Below are 19,931 nucleotides of genomic sequence, written 5' to 3' on the forward strand. Positions count from 1 at the left end.
GTGAACCTTTGTCCATCCCCCTCTGCTTGACTACTTTGTTTGGTGGCTAACAATCTTCACTGCTTCTCATCTATTTTCTCAGACATTTAGCTCAACCGGACAGATCCGTGGCCCTCTGGAACCCCCCAAAATCCTCAAGCCTTGGAGCTTGAGCTGCCTCCGTCCTGCTCCTCCACTCAGACCATCAGCGGCACTGAGTTACAAGGAGGTAATCCTGCGTGCGTGCAGAGGACCCTGATTTCATGGCAATCCCTAGTGCTTGTGCCCAGGTTTCTTACCCATCGCGAAGGCACAGGTTTGCTGCTCCTTTAGTTAATAGGGATGCTGAGAAAAAATACTGTGTAAAGCTATGCCCAGTCGTGCAAACCAGTGATGGATGCTTGTCGCTGCAGCTGGCTTTGAGCTGCAAGCAAAGCATGAGCACGTGTGTTTGCAGAGTCAGCCCTGTCCCTGGTGTTTGCTGTAGCCAGCGCTCTTGGAACAGGTGCAGGGGATTTTGTTGCTGTAGCTTGCAGCGTCCCTACCTCGCCTGCCGGATGTCACTGGTCTCCTCTTCTGGGTTTGGCCAGAGCTGTGTCAGAGCAGCGCTCAGGATCGAGCCCCCAGCCTTGCTGCACCACGAGGAGGAAAAGGCCTGTTGGTATTCTGTACGATTCCCACCTATGTTTTTGTGGGGTGCTCAACCCCAGTGCTTTGCACACCCGTAACTTGCTGGGATGCAGCAGCTGGGGTGTCGCTTCCCCCGCAGCAACCCCCAGCCTGGGAGGCAGGAGGTGGTGTGGGGAAACCCAAAATAAACCCCAGCTCCCATTCTCACCCCCTGTTGCAACTGCAGCGCTGTCCTTCCCTACCTTGCGGTAAACTTTTGGGATTACTCACCAGTAACTCTGTAACGTTCCTTTTACTGAATGAGCACTCCGGTTCTGAGTCACCAGCCTTTCTTGGTACAGCAGCCTGGGAGCTTCACTGCCCAGGCTCCCAGCAGGGACAGGGACAGGGATGGGACTCGTGTCAGGCTCAGCCCCCCAGCATCCAAGGAATGGAATGCCCGGCAGCCGGCGGGGCCGTGGGTCCTCTGCTCCAGGCAGATTCTAGGTAGCTTCACGGCGTTTTGTTAGGTTTACTTCTTAAAATTCATTAAACATTAATTATTACATTAAGCATTAAATTCATTAAACTTTGGGAATTAAATTGTTCCGAAACCAAACAAGCAGGCTGGAAACCACGCTTAATCTTTGCATGTTCCAAATCCCTGATGTAGACTAAACAGTCTTGCGCTTGCATGGTACATTAAAATATAAGGAAAGGCTTTAATTAGAGGAGAAATTTTTCTGTATGAAAGTGCAAGGATGGTATTTATTTATGATGTAGGGCAAAACCACAAATTGAGTGATATCATTAATACCACAGCTCTCTGCAATTTCTCAGTTATTCTCGGCTGCGCACAGCAGGAGTTAAACCAGCTGCATAGAAAGGAGCCAAGAGGTTTTTCAAGAGAGGCTGTGCTGGCAGGGAGCTCCAGGGGCAGGATGGGGCTGCAGGCTGGATGGCAGCATGCAGGGCGTGGAAGGATCAAAAATGTGGTCACAGGCATCCCCCCCCGACTCTAATGAGCCTTCAGTTAAAGGCTCTGCAGAGGCTACTAAGTCCCCAGATAGAGAAAAGCATATCACGTCCTTGCGTTGGGTGTGGACATGCAGCCTGTGGACACAAGCTTGTGATGACAAACACGAAATAAGTTCAGTTGTTGGCCCAGAATTAAAGTAGGGCACAAAATGAGCTATGCTAACAGCTCAGCACAAGTCACCTTTCTATAACAAAGAGATAATGAATGAATTCAAATATCAAATGTTATTTGCAGGGAAGGGAGTAGGGGAGTTTGGTTAAAAGATTAGAGATTTTCAGACATCCAGTGTTACTTTAATTGGCTTCTAGTAACGTAGGATGGGATGGCATAGTCTTGTGCATTTCCTCATACCTAGTTGTGTTCAGGAAACCCCAGAACCTGCTTGCATACCGCACAGCACTGTTGTTATTTCCATTGAAATTGGGTCATTTTTCCTGTTCTGTTTCCAGTAATCATTTGAAATGACAGAGCAGGTGCTGTGGGTAAAGCAGTGTGTCCGGATTCAGGTTAGCAAAGCGAAAAAGATTTACAGATGATTTCCACTTTTTTTTTTTTTTCCTTTTCTATTTTTAAGCGGCCTGCTTTGCATTAGGTGAAGGGGTTTTTAACACCGGGATTTCTAGCTTTTGTTGGCCAGACTGGCAGGAGAGCGGTGAGGCTCCCTGTGCCGGGCATCCCATGGACGGGACCCTCTGCAGGGTGTGGAGGGAAATCCTACTGCGCGAATGCGTGATACTGTCAGGTTTCCAGTGAGCATGGCAGGTGCCCTCCAGGACGGTCCCCTTTGAGAAGACAAAGTCCTGGAGGATTGTCACCAGGTCGGGCAGAGCAGCGCATCCCTTCATCCCCAGGGCTCGACGGAGCCTGGCGGGCTGGGTGGCTGCGGCACTGGCACCAGCTGTGTAGGTGCTAGCCTATTTTAAGCACTTTCCTCTTAAGCAACCAATATCTACAGAAATCTACTACTAACACAGGAGGCATGTTCTCTATTTTGATGTGTTCAGAGTGCATTAATGCCCACTTACCATGCGTTTCACATGTAACTTTTTCAGTTTTGCATAACACCGTTCTTTGCATGTTGATAGCAAAACCAGTACAGAGGGTGTGCCAAATTAATCACAACACTAACATTTAAATGTGGTTTAGAAATGTTGATTTAATGGACTTGGTCAGTAAAATCATCAGTCTCTCACACTCATCTTCTCTTTCTTTGCATATTCATTGTAGAGGATGTCTTATATCTTAAAGGTAAGGGTAGATACATCTCTTTGGCTTACTGTGGCAAAGACTGCTTGTTGCTGTTCATGCTTCGTGTGCTTGCATGACCCTAATTTTGCCTGGCTGTATCAGTAAGTTAACATGAGAGTCAGTGGTGACTGGTAAATGTATTTTGAGAGGTCTTTCAAGAAGGATTTAGGACTGTGGTACTAAACTTCCTGGCATGCCTCTCCTGCCGCTTGTCATTCCTTAAAGTTTGTACTGCATGTAACCTATTAATATACTAATTCTCTCCAAATCAGCATGACTTGTAACTCAGTGAAGGAGATAAAAGCTAAAAGCTTGTGTTTCTTACTTGTGGAGTCAAAGCAAACACTAACTTTGTGTGTATTTGTTTGTTTTCCGTGTATGTTGGGGGGTATTTATACTCTCAAACAAATTGTGTACATTGAGAAACGATGTCATTTGCCCACTTCCTTTTAATTAGAAATCAAATTGAGTCAAGGAAATAAACAGTATTTAAGGTTTTTTAACAAAGACCGTGGAGTTGATAAACAGACCCAAAGTGCTGTGAATATGTTGAAATTCTTTGGCCAAAGGATATTAGCTGAGGGATATTAGCTAAAGGAGTGTGTCCGGACCTGGACCTGCAGGTGCAATTCCCACCGCTGTTAGAGGGAGCAGTGGCTACAGGACTAGTGCATGGGAAAGGCAAAAAGCATAATGTCCTCCAACTTTATTGTCGTCTGCTTTGTAGTTCTCTAATGTGTTGTGCATAGCACAGATAACCACATTCAGCCTGAGCTGCTCCATTGTTTGAGCTGCCTTTGGTTCTGGTCAAGTACAAGAGTCTGTTTCTCTGTAGGACTCCAGCAAAAGTCCAAAAACCATGAAGAAGTTTCTTCCAAAAAGGAAAACTGAGAGAAAAGCATCAGATGAAGAGTTTGTTATTAGGAAAAGTAAGTGTTGAATTTTTCTCTTCTTTTCTGTGGTTTCTTTGTGCTCAGTAATCCCCACAGGGCTTTGAGAACAACCTTTCTTATGGCGCTGAATGCGGCACGCGAGCAAGCCTACGTGCTGCTGAGCACGGGAGGCTCCTGCAGGTGCAGCCTTTCCCAGGCACATACGGATCCCCTCCGAGCTGTGACTGTCAGGCAGCACGATTGTCCTCATCGTGATTCCTACCGTGAGATCACGTGGCTCTGGGTGGTCTTGCTGTGGCTACGAAGCCAAGAAATTACGCCAAAGCAGTTAAAAGCTGCACTGAAAGTGCACACCCATGGTCATCCAGATGTGTCTGAGCTGGGACAAACTCTTACCTGTCCATGCCGTCAGGTCCTGGAGCCGTTTCCACAGGGGACAACAGAATTAAAATAAGGCCCTGTTCTTGCAGAGGTGTTCGCCTGCAAAGAAAGATGTCCTGACTGCTACCTGAAGCCAGTCTGGGATATTCCTCAGGGGAGGGAAGGGTGAAAGGCCAGTGGTGCGCTGCTGCAGTATGAACCTGAGGTCACTTGAAGACAGCACCGAGCTAGGGTTAGGAATGAAGACTTCACCTTTCAGAGTCCTGTTGTGTTGTAGCTGTACCAGACATCCCCAGGGCACTGCCCTCCTCTGGGAAGCCCTCCCAGGAAGGCTGTTCTGCCTGCCCATCTCCCTGTGCTGCTGGCACCCAAAGTCAGGCATCGTTCCCCAAATTTTGCTATGGTGAGCCCTAGAAGTGCTTTTTCCTACCATTTAGTCATGGTGCTTGATGTCACAGGATGTTGCAAAGGCCAGAAAATGTAAGGGAACTCAAAAAGGGATTAGGGAAAGTCCCCAAGACTGTCAGTCAAGGAAACAATGCTGTCTTGCTCTGAAGTCCCTTAACAGGAAGGCTGGGAGAGAAGAATCCAGAGCACTTGGCTTTTTGTGGCAGCTGTTGTCTGCAATGTTTTACAGGTACTGCTGCATTGGAAGAAGACGCTCAGATCTTGAAGGTGATCGAGGCATACTGTACCGGGGCAGGCTTCCAGCAAGCTCTCAGTTCAGGTGGGCACAAACAGATTATTTAATGTTCATTCTGCCTGTAACACTGATAACCTGTCTGGGAAAAAACAGATGGTTGCATCAGACAGCAATGAGACTCATGCTAGGAAACTGTGTGGTGTTCAATCTTCAAGATAAGGGAGCTTCATCTACCTAGTGGTTTAGTTGCCATTGTTTTTCTTCTAAACACAGAATGAGCAGGTAGGAGGGTAGATGAGACACAGCTACTTCACCAGCACTTGCAGCACTTGTTAGGAATTAAACGAACCTAGTCAGTGCCTGTGGCTGTCAGCACTGAAAATCTGATAGTAATCTCAGGTTGCATATAGCTTTAGAAAGGAAGCATGAATATTATCTCTCAATCAGCTGCGTATTTAAGAACAAGCTACTTCATAAGAACCTATCTAACATCTTAAACTCTGGAAATATAACTATTTGTCATTGCTGGTAAGATGTCAAATTAAATCACTGAACTATCAAATAATGGCACATTTACAAAAGGGAGACCGTATTTCTTCTGAGAGCTCTTGACCCGAACTGAGTGATTTAATTTATAAATAATGATGTAGCTTTAGGTGCCCTGAGCACTCTTGGAAACTTTCCCTTCATGGCCTGGCTCTGGCTCAGCCACGCACACCAGCCCGCGTTTAACCCTGCCGAGCCTCCCGCTCCCAGGGCGAGCGAAGGCTGCGTTTGCTGTGCTGCCTCCGGCACGGCGTGGGCGCCAGGGAAAGTCTCCCTTTTTCTTCATGATGAGTAATTCTTGCACACAGGCTCCCGTAAAGAATCCATCCCCCAAGTCCTTCTTCCTGAGGAAGAGAAAATCATCATCGAGGAAACAAGAAGCAACGGCCAGACTGTCACAGAGGAAAAGTAAGCAAGGCTGCAGATTCCCCTGTCACTTTTTGGAAGGATGGTTAAAAACCAGTGTCCTCTCCGTCCTCCACCCACAGAAGTGGAGCTGGTCAGGAGCCTTGTCCTGGCTGTGCCAGAAATGCTGGGCTATTCCAGTTGCTATTTTGTCCCTTTTCAAGACCAGAGCCACATTCCCAGCTGCTCTGACATGGCTGCAGCCTCCTGGGAGCCTGTGCCTGGGTCTTGAGAGCCAGTTTATTGAGTCCCAGAGCTTCTCCGGATGTACTGAACTGGGTCAGGGAGGACAGAACCAAACAAGTGGGGTTTTTTTTGTTTTTTTTTTTTAAGCTACAGACATAGCAGGCTGCTGCCACCCCTCATGAGGCTGCGTGATGCTGCCTGTGAGTGCTCCCAGTCTGCTCCATAGTGCTTCAGCATCTGGGTTATGATGTTGGTCCCCTCCTTTTCTAACCCAGGCAGTACATTCCTTTTTTGTTTGTTTTTTTTATCAGCACAACCTCAAGGAATCAGGGCCATTTAACAAAAGATGCTCAGGCACTTGAATTTTAAAACTTTTTTTTTTTTTTTTTGCAGTAGCATAAACAAGGAAGCCAAAGCCACAGACCTTTGTTGTTAACTTAAAGATAGCAGAACAAGGTTGCTTGGTTTGCTTTTTTTTTTTTTTTCAGTGTTGAGAAAAGAGCCCTGAATTTTTGGCTGGTGGTCCATAAATGCTCCTGGGCTCTGTTTCCAGAGTGACTTCATAGGTAACAGTGCCAGTGGCAGTCCCATGCCTGCAGTGGGCAGTGGAGAAAAGGGCGCTGGAAGCACCTTCCCCACGAGTGCTTCAGTCACAAAAGCTCCCAGGCTGTTGCTGTTTTACTGCACTTCAGCTCGTTCTGTTTTAGTTTGGTTTTTGATGTTTTGCCTTTTTTTTTTTTGCAGGAGCCTTGTTGACACAGTTTATGCACTGAAAGATGAAGTCAAGGAACTGAAGCAGGTAATTTGAGTGGTTTTGTTTGTGCTGTGAGTCGACTGGTCCATGCCCAGGAAAAGTCACACCAATTGCTGGTTCCATCCTGAAGCTGCTCCGTGCGTGCAGCTGGATGGTGCCGTGACAGGATCCTCCATCCAGGCTTGCAACTAGGTTTCTGGGAGGATGCTTCTGCCTGCTTAGTCCTGGAACTTCTTTGCATGTCTGTAAGGTGGTGGGGTCTGCTTGAACAGCTCAGAGCACATGTAATGTGTGTTCATCCTCTCAGGCAAGCATTGACCTGCCAAACGTCCCTGGTATCTTACTGCCCCTGAGCCACAGGCAACCAGGATAACAGAACTACCTCATTGCATCAAGTGCATGGGCATTAACCGCATCTTTGTTCCTTTACTTTTCGCCTTGTAGGAGAACAAAAGGATGAAACAGTGTTTGGAGGAAGAGCTCAAATCCAGGAAGGACTTGGAGAAGCTGGTCAGAAGGCTGCTGAAGCAGACAGATGAGTGTGCCAGGGAGGACACGGGGCGCAAGTCGTCTCTGATTGCCTGAATTTGGGGAGAAGCTGCTGGCAGTGGTGCGTGACCTCAGGTGTTTTTTGGGAAGCAGAACTGGATCCTTTGCCTCTTCTTGCTCCTTATTTTGTTGGTTTGGGGAATTTTGTTACCAAAAAAATGTCAGAGAGAAAAAAAATAGTTTTTCTTCCATCCAATAAGGTAATAAAGCAAACAGAAACAATCAATCACAACTAAAACAGTAAGCAAGTGGTCCATGATTCACAATTCATCTGCAGCAACTAATACCTCATCGTACCTACTACTGGGAGCAAACACAATCTCTGCTAGTGATTGCCGCTCACAAAGGGTATGGCAGCAGTTTCCTAGAGGAAGCTTAAGCACTTTTTAATGCTTTCATTCTTTTCAAAAGCACCGGTACCTATTTATTGAATGAAAACATTACTGAGTTGGCATTGAGCAGAAACCAAAAAGCACCTTGCTCCTTTTTTTCAGATAATCATAGCTGGGGAAGCTTTTCCCATCCACCTTCTTTTTTCCCCATTAGTTGACTGTAGCGAACTAGAGCCCAGCAATACTGTGGTTCCCGTGTGGCCTTGATACTGATTAAAATGTGCAATTAACATGAAGACATTTTAACTCCTTGGGGAAGTCAGATGTGGAGCACCTGTCAGAGCGCACGGGAAGGTATGTTGCACAGTACTGCCTCCTAACAGCTCGTGATTAGCACAACAGGTAACTGCTGTTCTGTCCCCAACCCCTTTTGTTAAGCATGACCTGAAACTCCTACACCCTGCTTTCTTTTCACTTTGAGTGTCCAGGTATTGTATGAGTTTATAGTTTTGCTGTGCTTCCCCTTGCAGGACATGCTTTTCTCTGTATGAAATGCAAACACTGCTTGACAGCAAAAACAACACCCGAATATGCTTGTCCCCCGCTCCCTTCTTCCCACGTTAGGCTCTCCTTCCCAAAGGCTAGGAACGTGCAGCCAACGGTCACTTCTCCCCCATTGCCCCAAAGGGGCTTTGCTCTAGGAAAAAGGAACTTTTGGGATAGGAAAGGTATTTATATTCAGGCTTTGACAAGAGCTGTAACGCTCCTGGGGCAAGGACGTGCAGTACCTTCCCGATCCATGCACAGCTCCTCGAACACAGCACACGGACAACATGCATATGTATCGGCTATCTTCATCTTATTTGGTGTTACATCCTAGTTTATAACTGATGTTTTCCTTCCTTCCTTAGCAGCATTATACAAGTAACTTTCTGTTAAAGTTAATAATAAGTCTTATGTATGTCACAGGGCAGCATGGTCCCAGGGTGTGCAGATACACTGCAGCTCCTTAGTCATACTGTTACATTGTTCATGAAGGATGTAATAGAGGCAATAATAACAACTCCCTCATCGCAATTAAAATTCAGCCAGAACATAGCAAATGGTGTTTGGGGAGAGCTAGACTCTGAATCATCACAAGGAATGTGAAAAGAAGCCCTCTTTAAGCTGTTTCTAGGACAAAACAGGGGCCTTTTTTTTTTTTTTTTTTTCCTCTGGCTACATTTGCTATCTCCAGGGCATCCTGGTTAGACAGCAGCTCTCCGCATCCTTGCCTGGGTACACAGTTGAAAGATTGGGTCAACAATTGAGTTCTGCTGTGCTGGATAATCATTTTCTAGGATACCGACCTTTGCTGCACAAGTTAGCACGGCTGAACCGCTGTTCTGGGATGCCATGCCCAGATGCCCCAGCATCATCCAGTCCAGCTGCCTGCTCGAGGGTGGGCTAGAAACGAGGCTAGCAATGTGCAGTCAGTGCAAGGAAGTCAACCAAGGGCCATTTGTACTCCCACGGGAAGGTAGAAATGTTTCCCTGCTGCCCACAGTTCAGTTAAAATCCATGCTGTGTACATATGCATGTTTCTAAGATGTAATGTGATGGAGGGCACACTGGGACATTTTTGGATCAGGCGTTTGTCAAGAGCTAGAAGCCAAAAAAAAAAAAGAAAAGAAAATAAAAAGGAAAAGAAGCCATGCCAGATGGACAGCAATGTTTCCATATTTACTTTGTTTACAGTGCTTTGTAAATAGGTTCCAGTGAGTCCGTCTTTAGATGGATGTTGTGTCAGCTGCCTTCCAGTTTATCTTTGTCATGTAGGTTTATTTACTGTTACTACTTATGCAAGTTCAACTTTTCTAACATGTTTTTATTTTGAACAGTTTTTTAAATTGACATTTTCAACAAATAAAGAAGGATAAAAATCGCTTCTTAGCCCTCAGTGCTGCTTCCTTTGTGTCTGTCTCACCTCTCTCTGGGGCTGCACCCAGGGAAGCAAGTGGGTGCAGTACGAAAACCTCGCTGAGCGCTCAGCAAACATTATAATGAAAGCAAAGCCAACACTTGCTCTGGGCATTCCTGATTTAAGAAAAGATATCAGAACGCCCACAGCTTCATCACGTCCCCTCTGGTCCATTGGGCACCGGGGGGTGCTTGTGCGAATGGTCATGCTGGCATTTGGACTGTCACTCCCACCATCGCATGGCCCCACAGCAGGGAGGGAGTTGGTCCTGGGGCAGGGTGATGCATTTCCCTCCCTCAAGTCCCAAATGCACATTGCTAACAGGGATGCTTTATGGAGAAATTGCTCTTCGTTGCACCAGTTGGTTGCTGTAGATCAGTCATTTCCTGCCTGAGATTTTTTTTTATTATTATTTTTTTTTTTTTCTGGGGATTAGGTGTGGTGACAGGATTTCCTTTGGTCTACCACTTGGACAAGACCTCCTGCATGCTGGTATTTTTAACTCTTTGGTGAGGATGCCACATTCTCAACCTGTGCCTGAAGCGGGTCTGGGGCTCGGCTGTGGCTGATGCTCAGAGCCAGCAGAGCAGTGGCACAGGAGAATGGCTGAGGATGGCTGTTCTCAGCATGCAGGAGGGTCCAGCCCTGCTCTTCCTCTCCAAGCACATCAGTCAGAGCAGGAGAGAGGAAAAACAAGCAAGACACACTGACCATGGGTGGAAAACACTGAGGTCTGCAAGGGAGCATGTTTGAGCCCAAGTGGTGCTTCAGGGAATTACTGCGGAGCCAGAACAGGACCACATTCAGACCCAGATGCCCCCAAACCTGAACTGGTCAGAAGAGCAAGGACAAGGCATCCCACAGGCTCATTCTGGAGGGAACATCTCCCCTCTTGTGCCACCATGAAGCCAAATCCAGGCCTTAGCCAGAAAACCTCCATCCTACTCTCCCACTGAATATGGGGTCCGTTTGTCCCCTTCTGTTATGCCAGGTCCCAAGTGTCCCCTTTGCACAGGCAATATAACGGAGGCAGCACCAGCATCCTCCGAGCGGTAGGGTTTGGCACCAAACAACCATCAGTGTGAAATCAGACCAGGAAAGAAAACACCAAAAACCAGCTTCATCTGTGCAGCCCAAACCGCCGGCGTGACTGGGGAAGCCCCGGAGGTGCCAATTCACAGTAGCCTCCCTGGCACGTGGCACTGCCACAAAACCCCCCCGAGCCTGAGCCAAAGGGATGAGGGAAGCGAAGGCTCCCATCGCCCACGGGGCTGCGTGGCGCTCAGAGCACCGCCCGCTGCGTCTCGCCACCCAGTGTGGGGTCAGCGACTGCAATGCAATGGGAAGCAGGCGAGCAGGGCTGGTCTTTCTAGGGACAGGAAAAGATCATTTGCTAGGTTAATGGTTGGACTTGATCTTAGAGGTCTTTTCCAGCCCGAATGATTCGGGAAGGGACGCTAGGGCAGGCTTGTCGTATCAGCAGCCACATCACAGCCACACAGCCCTAGGCTTGGTGGCACAAGCTGGGGGGGGACCCCACTTGGAAAGTGGTATCACGACCTTTGTTTGAGGAAAACAAACAAAACCAAAAGCCTCATTTCTTATACAAACCTAAAACCCAATACATTTCCCAGTGGGATCAACAGTTGCAAAGCCACATGAGCACCACCCCCAGCAGATGACCACGCTGTTCTCCTGCCACGGCTCATCGATGTCCCTCTGTGCCACTCCTGCCAATGTGCCCAATGTATTCACCTCCCCCTCAGCCCCTTTTCACTTTACTCAGAACAAAGAAAAATCAGCTCACGAACTATAAATTCCACACCCAGAGAAGTGACAGAGAGGCCCCGCAGTGAGGGAAAAATCAATGTATTGACGACCTTCAAACTTTCCACGGGGAGAGGAAAACTGTCCGCCACGGCACCGAGGAGGGGAGGAGAACAAAGCCGCTCAGGAGAAGGCCACGGTCTCAAATTCACAGCTGGATGGCAGCACACGCATCTCCTCCCCTCCCACGCATTACCTCTCATCTGCATCCCACAGGCTATTTTTGGCAAGCGAAGAAACAGAGGCAAGAAACAAAAGCCCCAGGAAAGACAGCGGCACAAGGCAAGGAGCCCCACTTGCAGGGGGAGGCAGCAGCTGTTGTTGCACAATTTCATTTAGTGGTTTTTCAGCCCAACAGCATTTCTGCTCCTGAAGGTTTCCTGCACCTGAGGGCAAGCACTTCCCTCCCCACCCACTCGCACCCATCCTGCTTTTTCTCCCTTCTCAGACTGCACCACTTTGATCGTTTTTTTTGTTCCCTCCTGAAGTATTCAAGACCCTATCCCCACGGTGGCCACGCACATCCCCAACCCCACACTGTCCCTGCCACCCCTCACTGCCCCCGCCAGCCCGTCCTGCAGGGGCTGCCTGGGTTTTGGCAGCAGCAGGGACGCAGCCAAACCTGTGCCCGTGTAGGTGCTGACTAGTCCCTGCCGCCCCGTGTATGGCAGCTGCGGTATCTGACCTGATGCAGCATCCAAAGCAGACAGCCCTGCAGGGTCCAAGTAGGTGCAGGAATCTTCTCTTCTAGCCAGGTGCTGTAAATCCCCCTAAATGAGCCCCTACAGCTGTACCTCATGCCTCATCACTGCCCTCCTGCCCCCTGCTCCAGCCCAACCTGGCCAAAATGTGCCCAGCCTGGCCAAAATGCATCCAGCGCTGCCCAGCCCCAAATCCCACTGTGCCCCAAGAAGGGTGCAGAGGCTGCCCCAGGAAGTCTTTGGGACTGGCCGTCCCCACTGTGCCCCTGCACTGCCCTGCTGCCCTCTTAGCCCCCAGACCCCGAGCAGGGCCCCAGGAAGCCTCAGCATGCCCCAAGCAAGCCTCAGCCCCAGGTGAGAAGGGGCGGTGGCATCCGAAGCAAAGTGCCCAGCCGCAGATGTCCTAATTCATCGCTTGCGTTAGTTGTAGCATGGTGGCGTGCAAAGCCCTGCACTAGCACATGTTGTGGGGCACACAGCTATGCAGCCTGCGCGGTGCTTTGGATGTGCTCAGAAAGGGGGACCCTAAATGTCGAAATAAACTGCAAAACAACCATAGCCACGCTCACCTCATCACGCTAGGCAGTTTCCCATGCACTTTGGGTTAGTCTCTCTTTTCTGTCCACAAACACAAGGCAGTTTTAGCTCTAGTTAAATAAACAGTTTTATACATAGCATTGGACGAGAACAGTCCATTCTCTGGCAAAGTTATACAGCTTTGGAGAACAGCCACCAAACTGCAAATTAAATTACAGCGATACCAGGCTGGCAGCCTCCGAGCAACCCTCTACTGAATTTGGGAGGGACCAGCGGCAGGCACCCACCACTGGCAATGCCCTGTGCAACGACTGCCCCGTCCGTCCTGGCGCTGCCTGCAGTTGAGCACTACAGCAGTAGCAGGTCCACAGCCTCAAGCCAAGCAAACCCTAACGAGTGCTCAAATCTGAAATCTCTTCCACTTGCAGACCTGCTGACTTGTAAGAGTATTGCCAATCTTTGTGCTCAGGTGAGTATCACCTGGATATTTAAAATCACTGTACCAGCAGCCTTGTGTCCTGCTACGGCTCAGCTCAGCCTCCCTGTGTGTCAAGCTGGAGAAGAGGGTCAGGGGATGCCCTGGTGAGCTGTGTCACCTGGGTGCCCCTGCCTGAGAGCATGTCCTGCCCGTCTGCATTGTCCTGCTCTCCTGCAGCACCAGAAAATGTGCCACTGTGGACACATCCATCCTCATGAGGACAGCCAGGAGATGCTCTACATGTGCTTCTTGGAGGACTTGGGAGGAAGCCGTTTCTGCCACCCCTGTGCTTTCCTGGTCCTCCTTCCAGGGGAAGACAGGCCTCAGGGGAGGAAGCTGGTCCAAATCTGACCGTGGTGGCCAATGCCCCTTCCACAGGGTCTGAAATAATCCACAGACAGAGGACCCTCAACCTGGGAGGAGGACAGCCTCATGAGCACATTCAGCTCACCAAGAGCAGAGCACCACCAGAGCCTTACCAGAGCTCTGGGCTGAAATCAGCGGCTACCCGTTGGCCACCAATAGCCCCTCTGGTGTGGGGCGAATTCCGCCCAGTGCAAACCTGGCCAAGGCAATGCCACTCTGAGCAAGAAGGCTTGTTGAGCTCTGTAGATAGCTATGGGTGGAAAAAAGGGAGTTCTCAAGATAACACAGGCAGTTAGGGTGGCAACGATGCATCACCAGCAGCCACCACGTAAGGACAGTGCATGGCTGATTGATTCCTTTAGAGGAGACGTTCCTAAGCCTTTTAATGTTTTTTCCGTTGATGTTTTGTAAGCAGATTGGTACAGGAGATAAGCATGAACCTAGCGTGGAGGGAGTACCCTGAGCCATCCTATGGTGTTAGGAAAGAAAGGCTGCTGGCAGAGCCTGCTAAATAAAGCTTATGTGGTACAACGGAGCCATCCTCCCTGCCAGGCGAGCGGGGCACGGTGGCACACAGCCCCAGCACCTCCCAAATGGTCAGCAATGAAAGAAAACAGCAAAGTGCAGACAATGACAGCTTCAAACTTTGTTCCATTTCTGTTCTTAGGGCCCCTTGGCCCCCATTAATAAATAACAAAATATACAAATTAACAAACAAGGACAATAAAGAGGCAGAGGAACATAAATACGGGAAACACGGAGAGCCACTTGGCTCAACAAAGTCGGGCTGGGCCTCCTGGGGGGGGGGGCAGCTTGGAGTGGCCCCCTCCTACAGCTTGAAGATGCCAAAGTAGGTGCTGCCATGGCTGTAGTTCACTATCGTTGAGTCTGTCACGTTGACAAAGATCATGTCGCCCTCCCGGAGCTCAAAGACACCTCCCTCCCGGATGGACTGGAGGTCACAAACAGCCGTGGAGGTGCTGTGCGTGTTGAGTCCCTTCAGCAAGAGCCGGTCCTCTTCCATGGGGAGGTACAAATAAATATAGAGGGTAAACGGTGCCGAAGCCGCTGCCTTGGTGCAGAAGCTGACTTGTGCGTAGATGTAGTAGAGCCCTGCCTTCTCCACCTTCAGCTTCCCCTCGTGGTAGGATATCAAGCTGTTCATCGGGGCGTAGCTCGTCGTCTTCCACTCTAGCACTGTGAGGAGAAAGCACGGCTGTTGAGCTGGGACAGATCCAGCTTGGGAGGCTGATTTTTGGGGGATATTGGATATTGGACATCACAGCGTCCATCCCCTATGGGGCAGGCAGGGTGGTGCTGTCCATCTCAGGACACCTTCTCCAGCCCATGGGACAGGGGTCCCTGTCTCCGAGGCCGGGGCGTGCTTAACCCCTGTTTCTGGTTGCTGGCCTGCCCTGCCACAAGCCCTTGTGTTGATGATGTGAGTGGAGGAGCACTTTGCTTCCTTTGTCTAGCCAAGTGGAAATACTTGGGATGGAGGACTGCAAACAGTTGCCACTACAGGCCAAGTTCCCTGGTATCTCCATGGCTTTTGGTGGCCCAGCCTCCAAGCCCCGCGAGCACTTCCAGAACACCCTTCAGTTCCTATATTCAGAGGCACCCATCCCAAGCCACAGAGTTTTTCCAAGCTGGAAAAACCGCATTTCTTCCAAAGTCCTTTCTCCACTCAGCCTCCACCAGCTCCTGGAGAAGGTAAGACTTCTCCAGGGAAGTACAAAAATGACCGTCCCTCAGGTTTGGTGCACTGGGTCCCTGGCAGGGTGCAGAGCTCCAAGGGTTTGCATGGTACGTGCTGCTCCCACCTCCCAGAGCTCTGCTCACCTCACAGACCTGCTGCTGCCATAGCTTTTGGGGCACTAGTGGTGTCCTTGGAGCAGCTCATGGACATTAATTCTGACTGGAGCCAGCACAGAGAGCTGAGGGACAGAAACCAGGAGACCATGGCCATGGGTGTTGAGCCGGGCTACGGCTCTGGGAAGGGTTCTGCACCTCCTTCCTACAGAGACAATCATGCAAGCAGTGAGAGTGAGCAAACCAGCTCCAAACCCTGCTCCAGGGAGAACCACATGCAGCCTGTGGTCTGTGCCCGTGCATCCCACGGGGACACCCCTGCTCCCCACCACCGAGCTGCGGAGTCAGCTCCAGGCAGCCTGCTGAGCGCGGGGCAGCGTCAGCCCGCTTTGTAATCGCAACAAGTGCTCGAGCGGGGAGTTTTAAAATGCAGCTAGCATCTCGCTTCTTTGATCTTATCTAACACAGAGCTTTCCACAGGTAGACTGAGCTCTGGGTGAATTGCTGCGTCAGAGATGGAAAGAGCAGTTGCTGATTACTGGCAGTTACTCCAGAATTAAATCAAACATGCTCAGATTGAGAAATCCTTGCCAGATTGAGAGGCTGACCTTGCAAACTCTTATTCACCTCGGCTAGCCTTGCTCTTGCAGCTGGGAGGTTTGCTGTGCCATGGGACATGCTCCTGTGCTGGAGGTGCAGTGTCCCCATCCCTGTTGGATACCCACCACCATGCCCAGCCCTGCCTGGTGGCACCAAGGGATCTGCCTTACCTGGCACCGCCTTGCTGCTCCTCTGCCCTGCCAGGTGGGCTGCAATCGGCTGCCTCTTCTCGGCTGAAATTGGGAAAGGCCAGTGTTACTGAAGGCCGAGCACCCTCTCTCCCCCCTGCAGCATGGCTCTCTACCAGGACCGCAGCGCCTCCCAGCCGTGGGGTTTCCCCAGGGGCCAAATCCAGCTCAGAGACACAGTCTCCAAAGCAGCCCCTGAGTGAGGCAAGGTCTGGCCCCTTCTTAGCAACAACAGGACCTGGACGTGTCCGCTCCTTACCTGCCACAGATGTCTCATTCCTGCTCTTCGAGTGGGGGTGCTCGTGGCCTGCAAGGAGAAAAGGTTGCGGTTTTAATTTTGGGTTCATTTTCATTGACTTTGTGCAGTGCAGCTGACTGGCGAGATAGCCATGCCTGGTGCCCGGTCTCTGCCAGCTCTGTGTCGTGCACAGTCCTACCCCCATGGGGACGCCCTGCTACGCCCGGCTGACCCCACCATGGGCACCAAAGGACCAAACCGTGTCCCCTGCAGCCGCTCATCTCCCTGCCCTCCAGCAGCACCAGGACACTCACCTCTTTGCATTTCAAACTTTGGCCACTCCTTGTTGGCTGCCCCATCCTGAAACAACAGCAAAAATATACATTCAAAACATATATTCTTACATTTCTAAAGTATAATATTTTAAGATGTACAAATCAAACATTGGAAAAGCCTACGAAGCCCCCCAGGACTGTGCGTGGCCATGGTCTGCCCTGATTTTTGCAGAAGGCGGGGTTGCAAGGCTTTTGTTCTTAGGTTTAACAATGCTGTGCAATTAATTTAAAAAATGCTGTGCAATTAAAATGTTGTGCAAGGTGGCTCTTCTGCACCCAAGTGAGAGAAGTCTCTGGACTGGTGGGAGGTGATGTCCCTGAGCCATGGGGAGGCATTTGCATAACACCTTCCTCCTCCTCCTCCTCGCAGGAGCTGTGCCGCCTGGCCCAAGCCCTGCACCATCATCAATGTCTAGGCAAAGAGAACATAAAGGTGCTCCCATCATCAAGTGGCCACGAGCATCCTCATGCCCACCAGGTGCAGGATGCAACAAGGTGCCAGACAGCAGAAAAATCAATATTTTTCAGGCCACGATGGAGCACAGGGGTGGCAGCTCCATCCCACCCCACCTTGGCCATGCCACAGTTGGGTGCGCTCTGCTCAAGCCCGCTTTGAGAAAAAATGGATGAGAGTGATGTCAATACAGTGTAAAAACATAGTGTTAAAAAGAAAAGTACAAAAAAGGGCACATGCTCTGCAGCCCCGATACTAAGGACACCCCTGGCTTTCAAAAAAGCTTTGGGTGATGTGTGTGTGTCTGGGATCCTCCCTGCACCTTCAGCAGGGTCTGTATCCACTCAACAACAATCTACCTTGCACTGGAGGTCCTTGAAGCCTTTTAAAATTTTTTCACAGTCCAATAACGTCGACTTCTGACCTTCTGCTGTTTGACATTTCTGTACTTTCCTCAGGAAGATGTAGTCTTCATTTAAGCTCAACGCCTCTTCCATCTGCCGGCGGGGGAAAGAAGAGAGGGTCAATGGGCCGTTACTGGGAAAAGCAGGAGCGCAGCCAGGCGATATCTACCCCTTCCCACAAGAAACTGCAGCTTGGAAGCTCGGTGGCAGTTGCTCAGCTTTGGGAGGAGAGGGGCAGACTCCCACAAGCAGCCGGCATGGCATGTGCGCACACATCCACCAGGAGCTGCACCGACCCGCTGGCTTGCAGCGCTGGGTGAGAGGAGAGCTGCTCCCACCCTCCTGGACCTGCATCAATAACTAATTTATATTTTCCGCTCTACTTTTTACAAAAGGTGGCTGGCAAATGTGCATCTGACTGCATTTATGATAGTGGCACAGAAATGCCAGCGAGCAGTTTGGGCAGGTTGCTGGGAAGCCTGCCTAGCCCACCAGGGGCAGCTCCTTGGTTTTGGGTAGCTTATTGGCTAAACAAGCTACCAAAAGGCCAACACAGCTTGTGAAGTGTGGCTGAATTCTGCCAGGAGTTTCAGATTAAAAAAAAAAAAAAAAAGATAAAAAAAAAATCGGAAAGCTGAAAAAGAATGATATATATATAATTATATATAATTATATACATTGGTATATATATAATTATATACATAATATATAATTATATATTATATATACAATTCTAATATAAATATAATAATGTAATATAATATAATGTAATTATATTTATATAATTATTTATATACATATATAAAAAGATTGATTTTTTAAATGACACCTGTTTTCAGAAAAACTAATATTTGGCTAGTCAACAAAGAGAAGTCCAGGCTGACTTCTGGCAATGCTGGGTCAGGTTTAAAACCTGCCATGAGCACTGCAGAGAGCTGCAATCCTCCTGCCCGTTACAACTGCGCCTCATCTGCTCTGCTCCAGTGGGGCAGATGCCACGGCCCGGAGCTGCCACACTTGGCTCCACAGAGACCCCCAGCCCCCAGGCTGTAGCGCTCGATGCAGCAAAGTCCCCCTCCCACCCTCTGCTCCAAGCCACCCAGCTCAGATTTGCTGCCTGCCCGTGAAGATCGGCAGTCACCCACTTGTATCTCAATTCGGATCAAGAAAACACATTTAAAACCCACTTATATAAATCTTATCTTTGCATCTGCTGAGGAGATGGGTTTTCTGTAACTGGTAGTCTATGTGTTTTCTGCTTTGGGAAAGAAATGTTTTAGATCGGTGACTTTAAGCATCATGCAGTGCAGCTGCAGTCATAGCAACCTCAAAAACAGTTTTTCAATTTTTTTAAAATTTTCGGTATGTATTGTCCCACGTGTGGGACAGGATTATGGATATTGTGTCCCTTTCATAAAAATAAAGACAAATTATTAAGATCCACTGTTTCCTTCCCAAAGCAGAAAGACAGTATCTGAAGTGAGAAGTTGGTAAAATTAATACATGCAAACACAGAAAAAAATCATTTTTGGACTCCCGCCTCCTCCTGATGAGCGTCCCGGTGCTGCCAGGTGCCATGGCACCAGAACGACCACCAGGTAACCTGAAAAACCTGAAACAGTCCTTCGTGTTTAAGCCCCCTCTCCTCTCCCAGACTGGCCACTGTCTGCCAGTTTTGCTCTTAGCAGCTCCTCTTTATTGACCCGTTCTCTCTTTGTTAATGAAGGGAACAGGTCTCCTCCTCTGCGTACATCTTCACTTAGTGGCAAATTAAAGCAGAAATAAGAACATGGGTGTATAAACACCACTCCTGCATCAGCCCAGTGGCCATCATCATCTTGCACCATATTCATCCTGAGGGCGATCAGGGCTCTCCACACCGAAGGCAAATTGTGTTAGCAATCCAGCAGAGACAACCTTATTTCTACACTTACCTTATCCATCTTCATGTGAAGATACAAACAGAAGAGTACAGTCCCGATCGTCTGTACTACCATAAATACAGCGAGGAAGCACATGAACATTTTCATGGTGCTGGGAGAGGTGCTGCTCATGGACCGGGGTGCAGCAGAGCTGTAGGCTTCATTCATCCTCCGGGCACGTTGCTGGGGCGCCTTCAAATGATCTGCTTGCAAGTAGCATGAGAACTGTTGTGTGAGCACCCGCTGCTCAAGGGATACAGGTTGCAGCAACCTACACTTCCTGGAAAAAAACCTTCGTAGTGGGTACGTTTGTTCACTACCATCTCCCACAACAAAAAAAAAAAAGGTTACTTAGACTTTCTTCTCTGGTTCACTTCCATGCTTTTTCCTACCATCCTACCAGAAGCAGATATCGATTCTTATTCCGTATATTCATATTTGCCTTCGAAACACTCCTGACTCTGCCCCGGTGTTTTTTTCCTGTTGTGGATGAAAGCCTCACGACTAGTCATCATCAGAGCAATGAAGACTGTGAATCCACGGGC

General features: G+C 49.2%; 2 protein-coding genes across 10 annotated transcripts in view; one reads left to right on the forward strand and one right to left on the reverse strand.

The window, feature by feature from the left end:
• ARHGEF6 (Rac/Cdc42 guanine nucleotide exchange factor 6) overlaps window positions 1-9,496 on the forward strand; it is a 38,982-nt gene extending 29,486 nt beyond the window's left edge. For 3 of the 9 annotated variants that reach the window (XM_040572716.1, XM_040572721.1, XM_040572722.1), the window contains 7 exons: window positions 83-208; window positions 2,855-2,875; window positions 3,711-3,804; window positions 4,787-4,876; window positions 5,647-5,746; window positions 6,674-6,728; window positions 7,128-9,496. In XM_040572716.1, coding sequence (XP_040428650.1) covers window positions 83-208; window positions 2,855-2,875; window positions 3,711-3,804; window positions 4,787-4,876; window positions 5,647-5,746; window positions 6,674-6,728; window positions 7,128-7,268 — 627 coding nt within the window. In that variant the 3' untranslated portion in view covers window positions 7,269-9,496. The remainder of the gene's footprint in view (window positions 1-82; window positions 209-2,854; window positions 2,876-3,710; window positions 3,805-4,786; window positions 4,877-5,646; window positions 5,747-6,673; window positions 6,729-7,127) is intronic. The other 6 variants (XM_040572717.1, XM_040572723.1, XM_040572725.1 and 3 more) reach the window with 3 other exon arrangements.
• Window positions 9,497-14,055: 4,559 nt separating this feature from the next.
• On the reverse strand, window positions 14,056-19,669 carry CD40LG (CD40 ligand). The gene is made up of 6 exons (XM_040572745.1): window positions 19,399-19,669; window positions 17,420-17,557; window positions 16,586-16,631; window positions 16,293-16,340; window positions 16,016-16,078; window positions 14,056-14,630 (listed from the first exon to the last, which is right to left on the reverse strand). Exons 1-6 carry the CDS (start codon window positions 19,552-19,554, stop codon window positions 14,263-14,265), a joined length of 819 nt encoding a protein of 272 aa, XP_040428679.1. The 5' UTR covers window positions 19,555-19,669; the 3' UTR covers window positions 14,056-14,262.
• Window positions 19,670-19,931: the final 262 nt, after the last annotated feature.

The sequence above is a fragment of the Cygnus olor genome, chromosome 13 (genome assembly GCF_009769625.2).
Source record: "Cygnus olor isolate bCygOlo1 chromosome 13, bCygOlo1.pri.v2, whole genome shotgun sequence".
NCBI classification, from domain to species: Eukaryota; Metazoa; Chordata; class Aves; order Anseriformes; family Anatidae; genus Cygnus; species Cygnus olor.

What these genes read in the sequence shown, in the direction of transcription:
- CD40LG (XM_040572745.1), bottom strand. Translation starts at nt 19,554, where the DNA reads ATGAATGAAGCCTACAGCTCTGCTGCACCCCGGTCCATGAGCAGCACC. An exon ending in AAAGTTTGAAATGCAAAGAG is followed by an intron (nt 16,341 to 16,585) that starts GTGAGTGTCCTG and finishes TTCTCCTTGCAG; the next exon opens with GCCACGAGCACCCCCACTCG. An exon ending in GAATGAGACATCTGTGGCAG is followed by an intron (nt 16,079 to 16,292) that starts GTAAGGAGCGGA and finishes TCCCAATTTCAG; the next exon opens with CCGAGAAGAGGCAGCCGATT.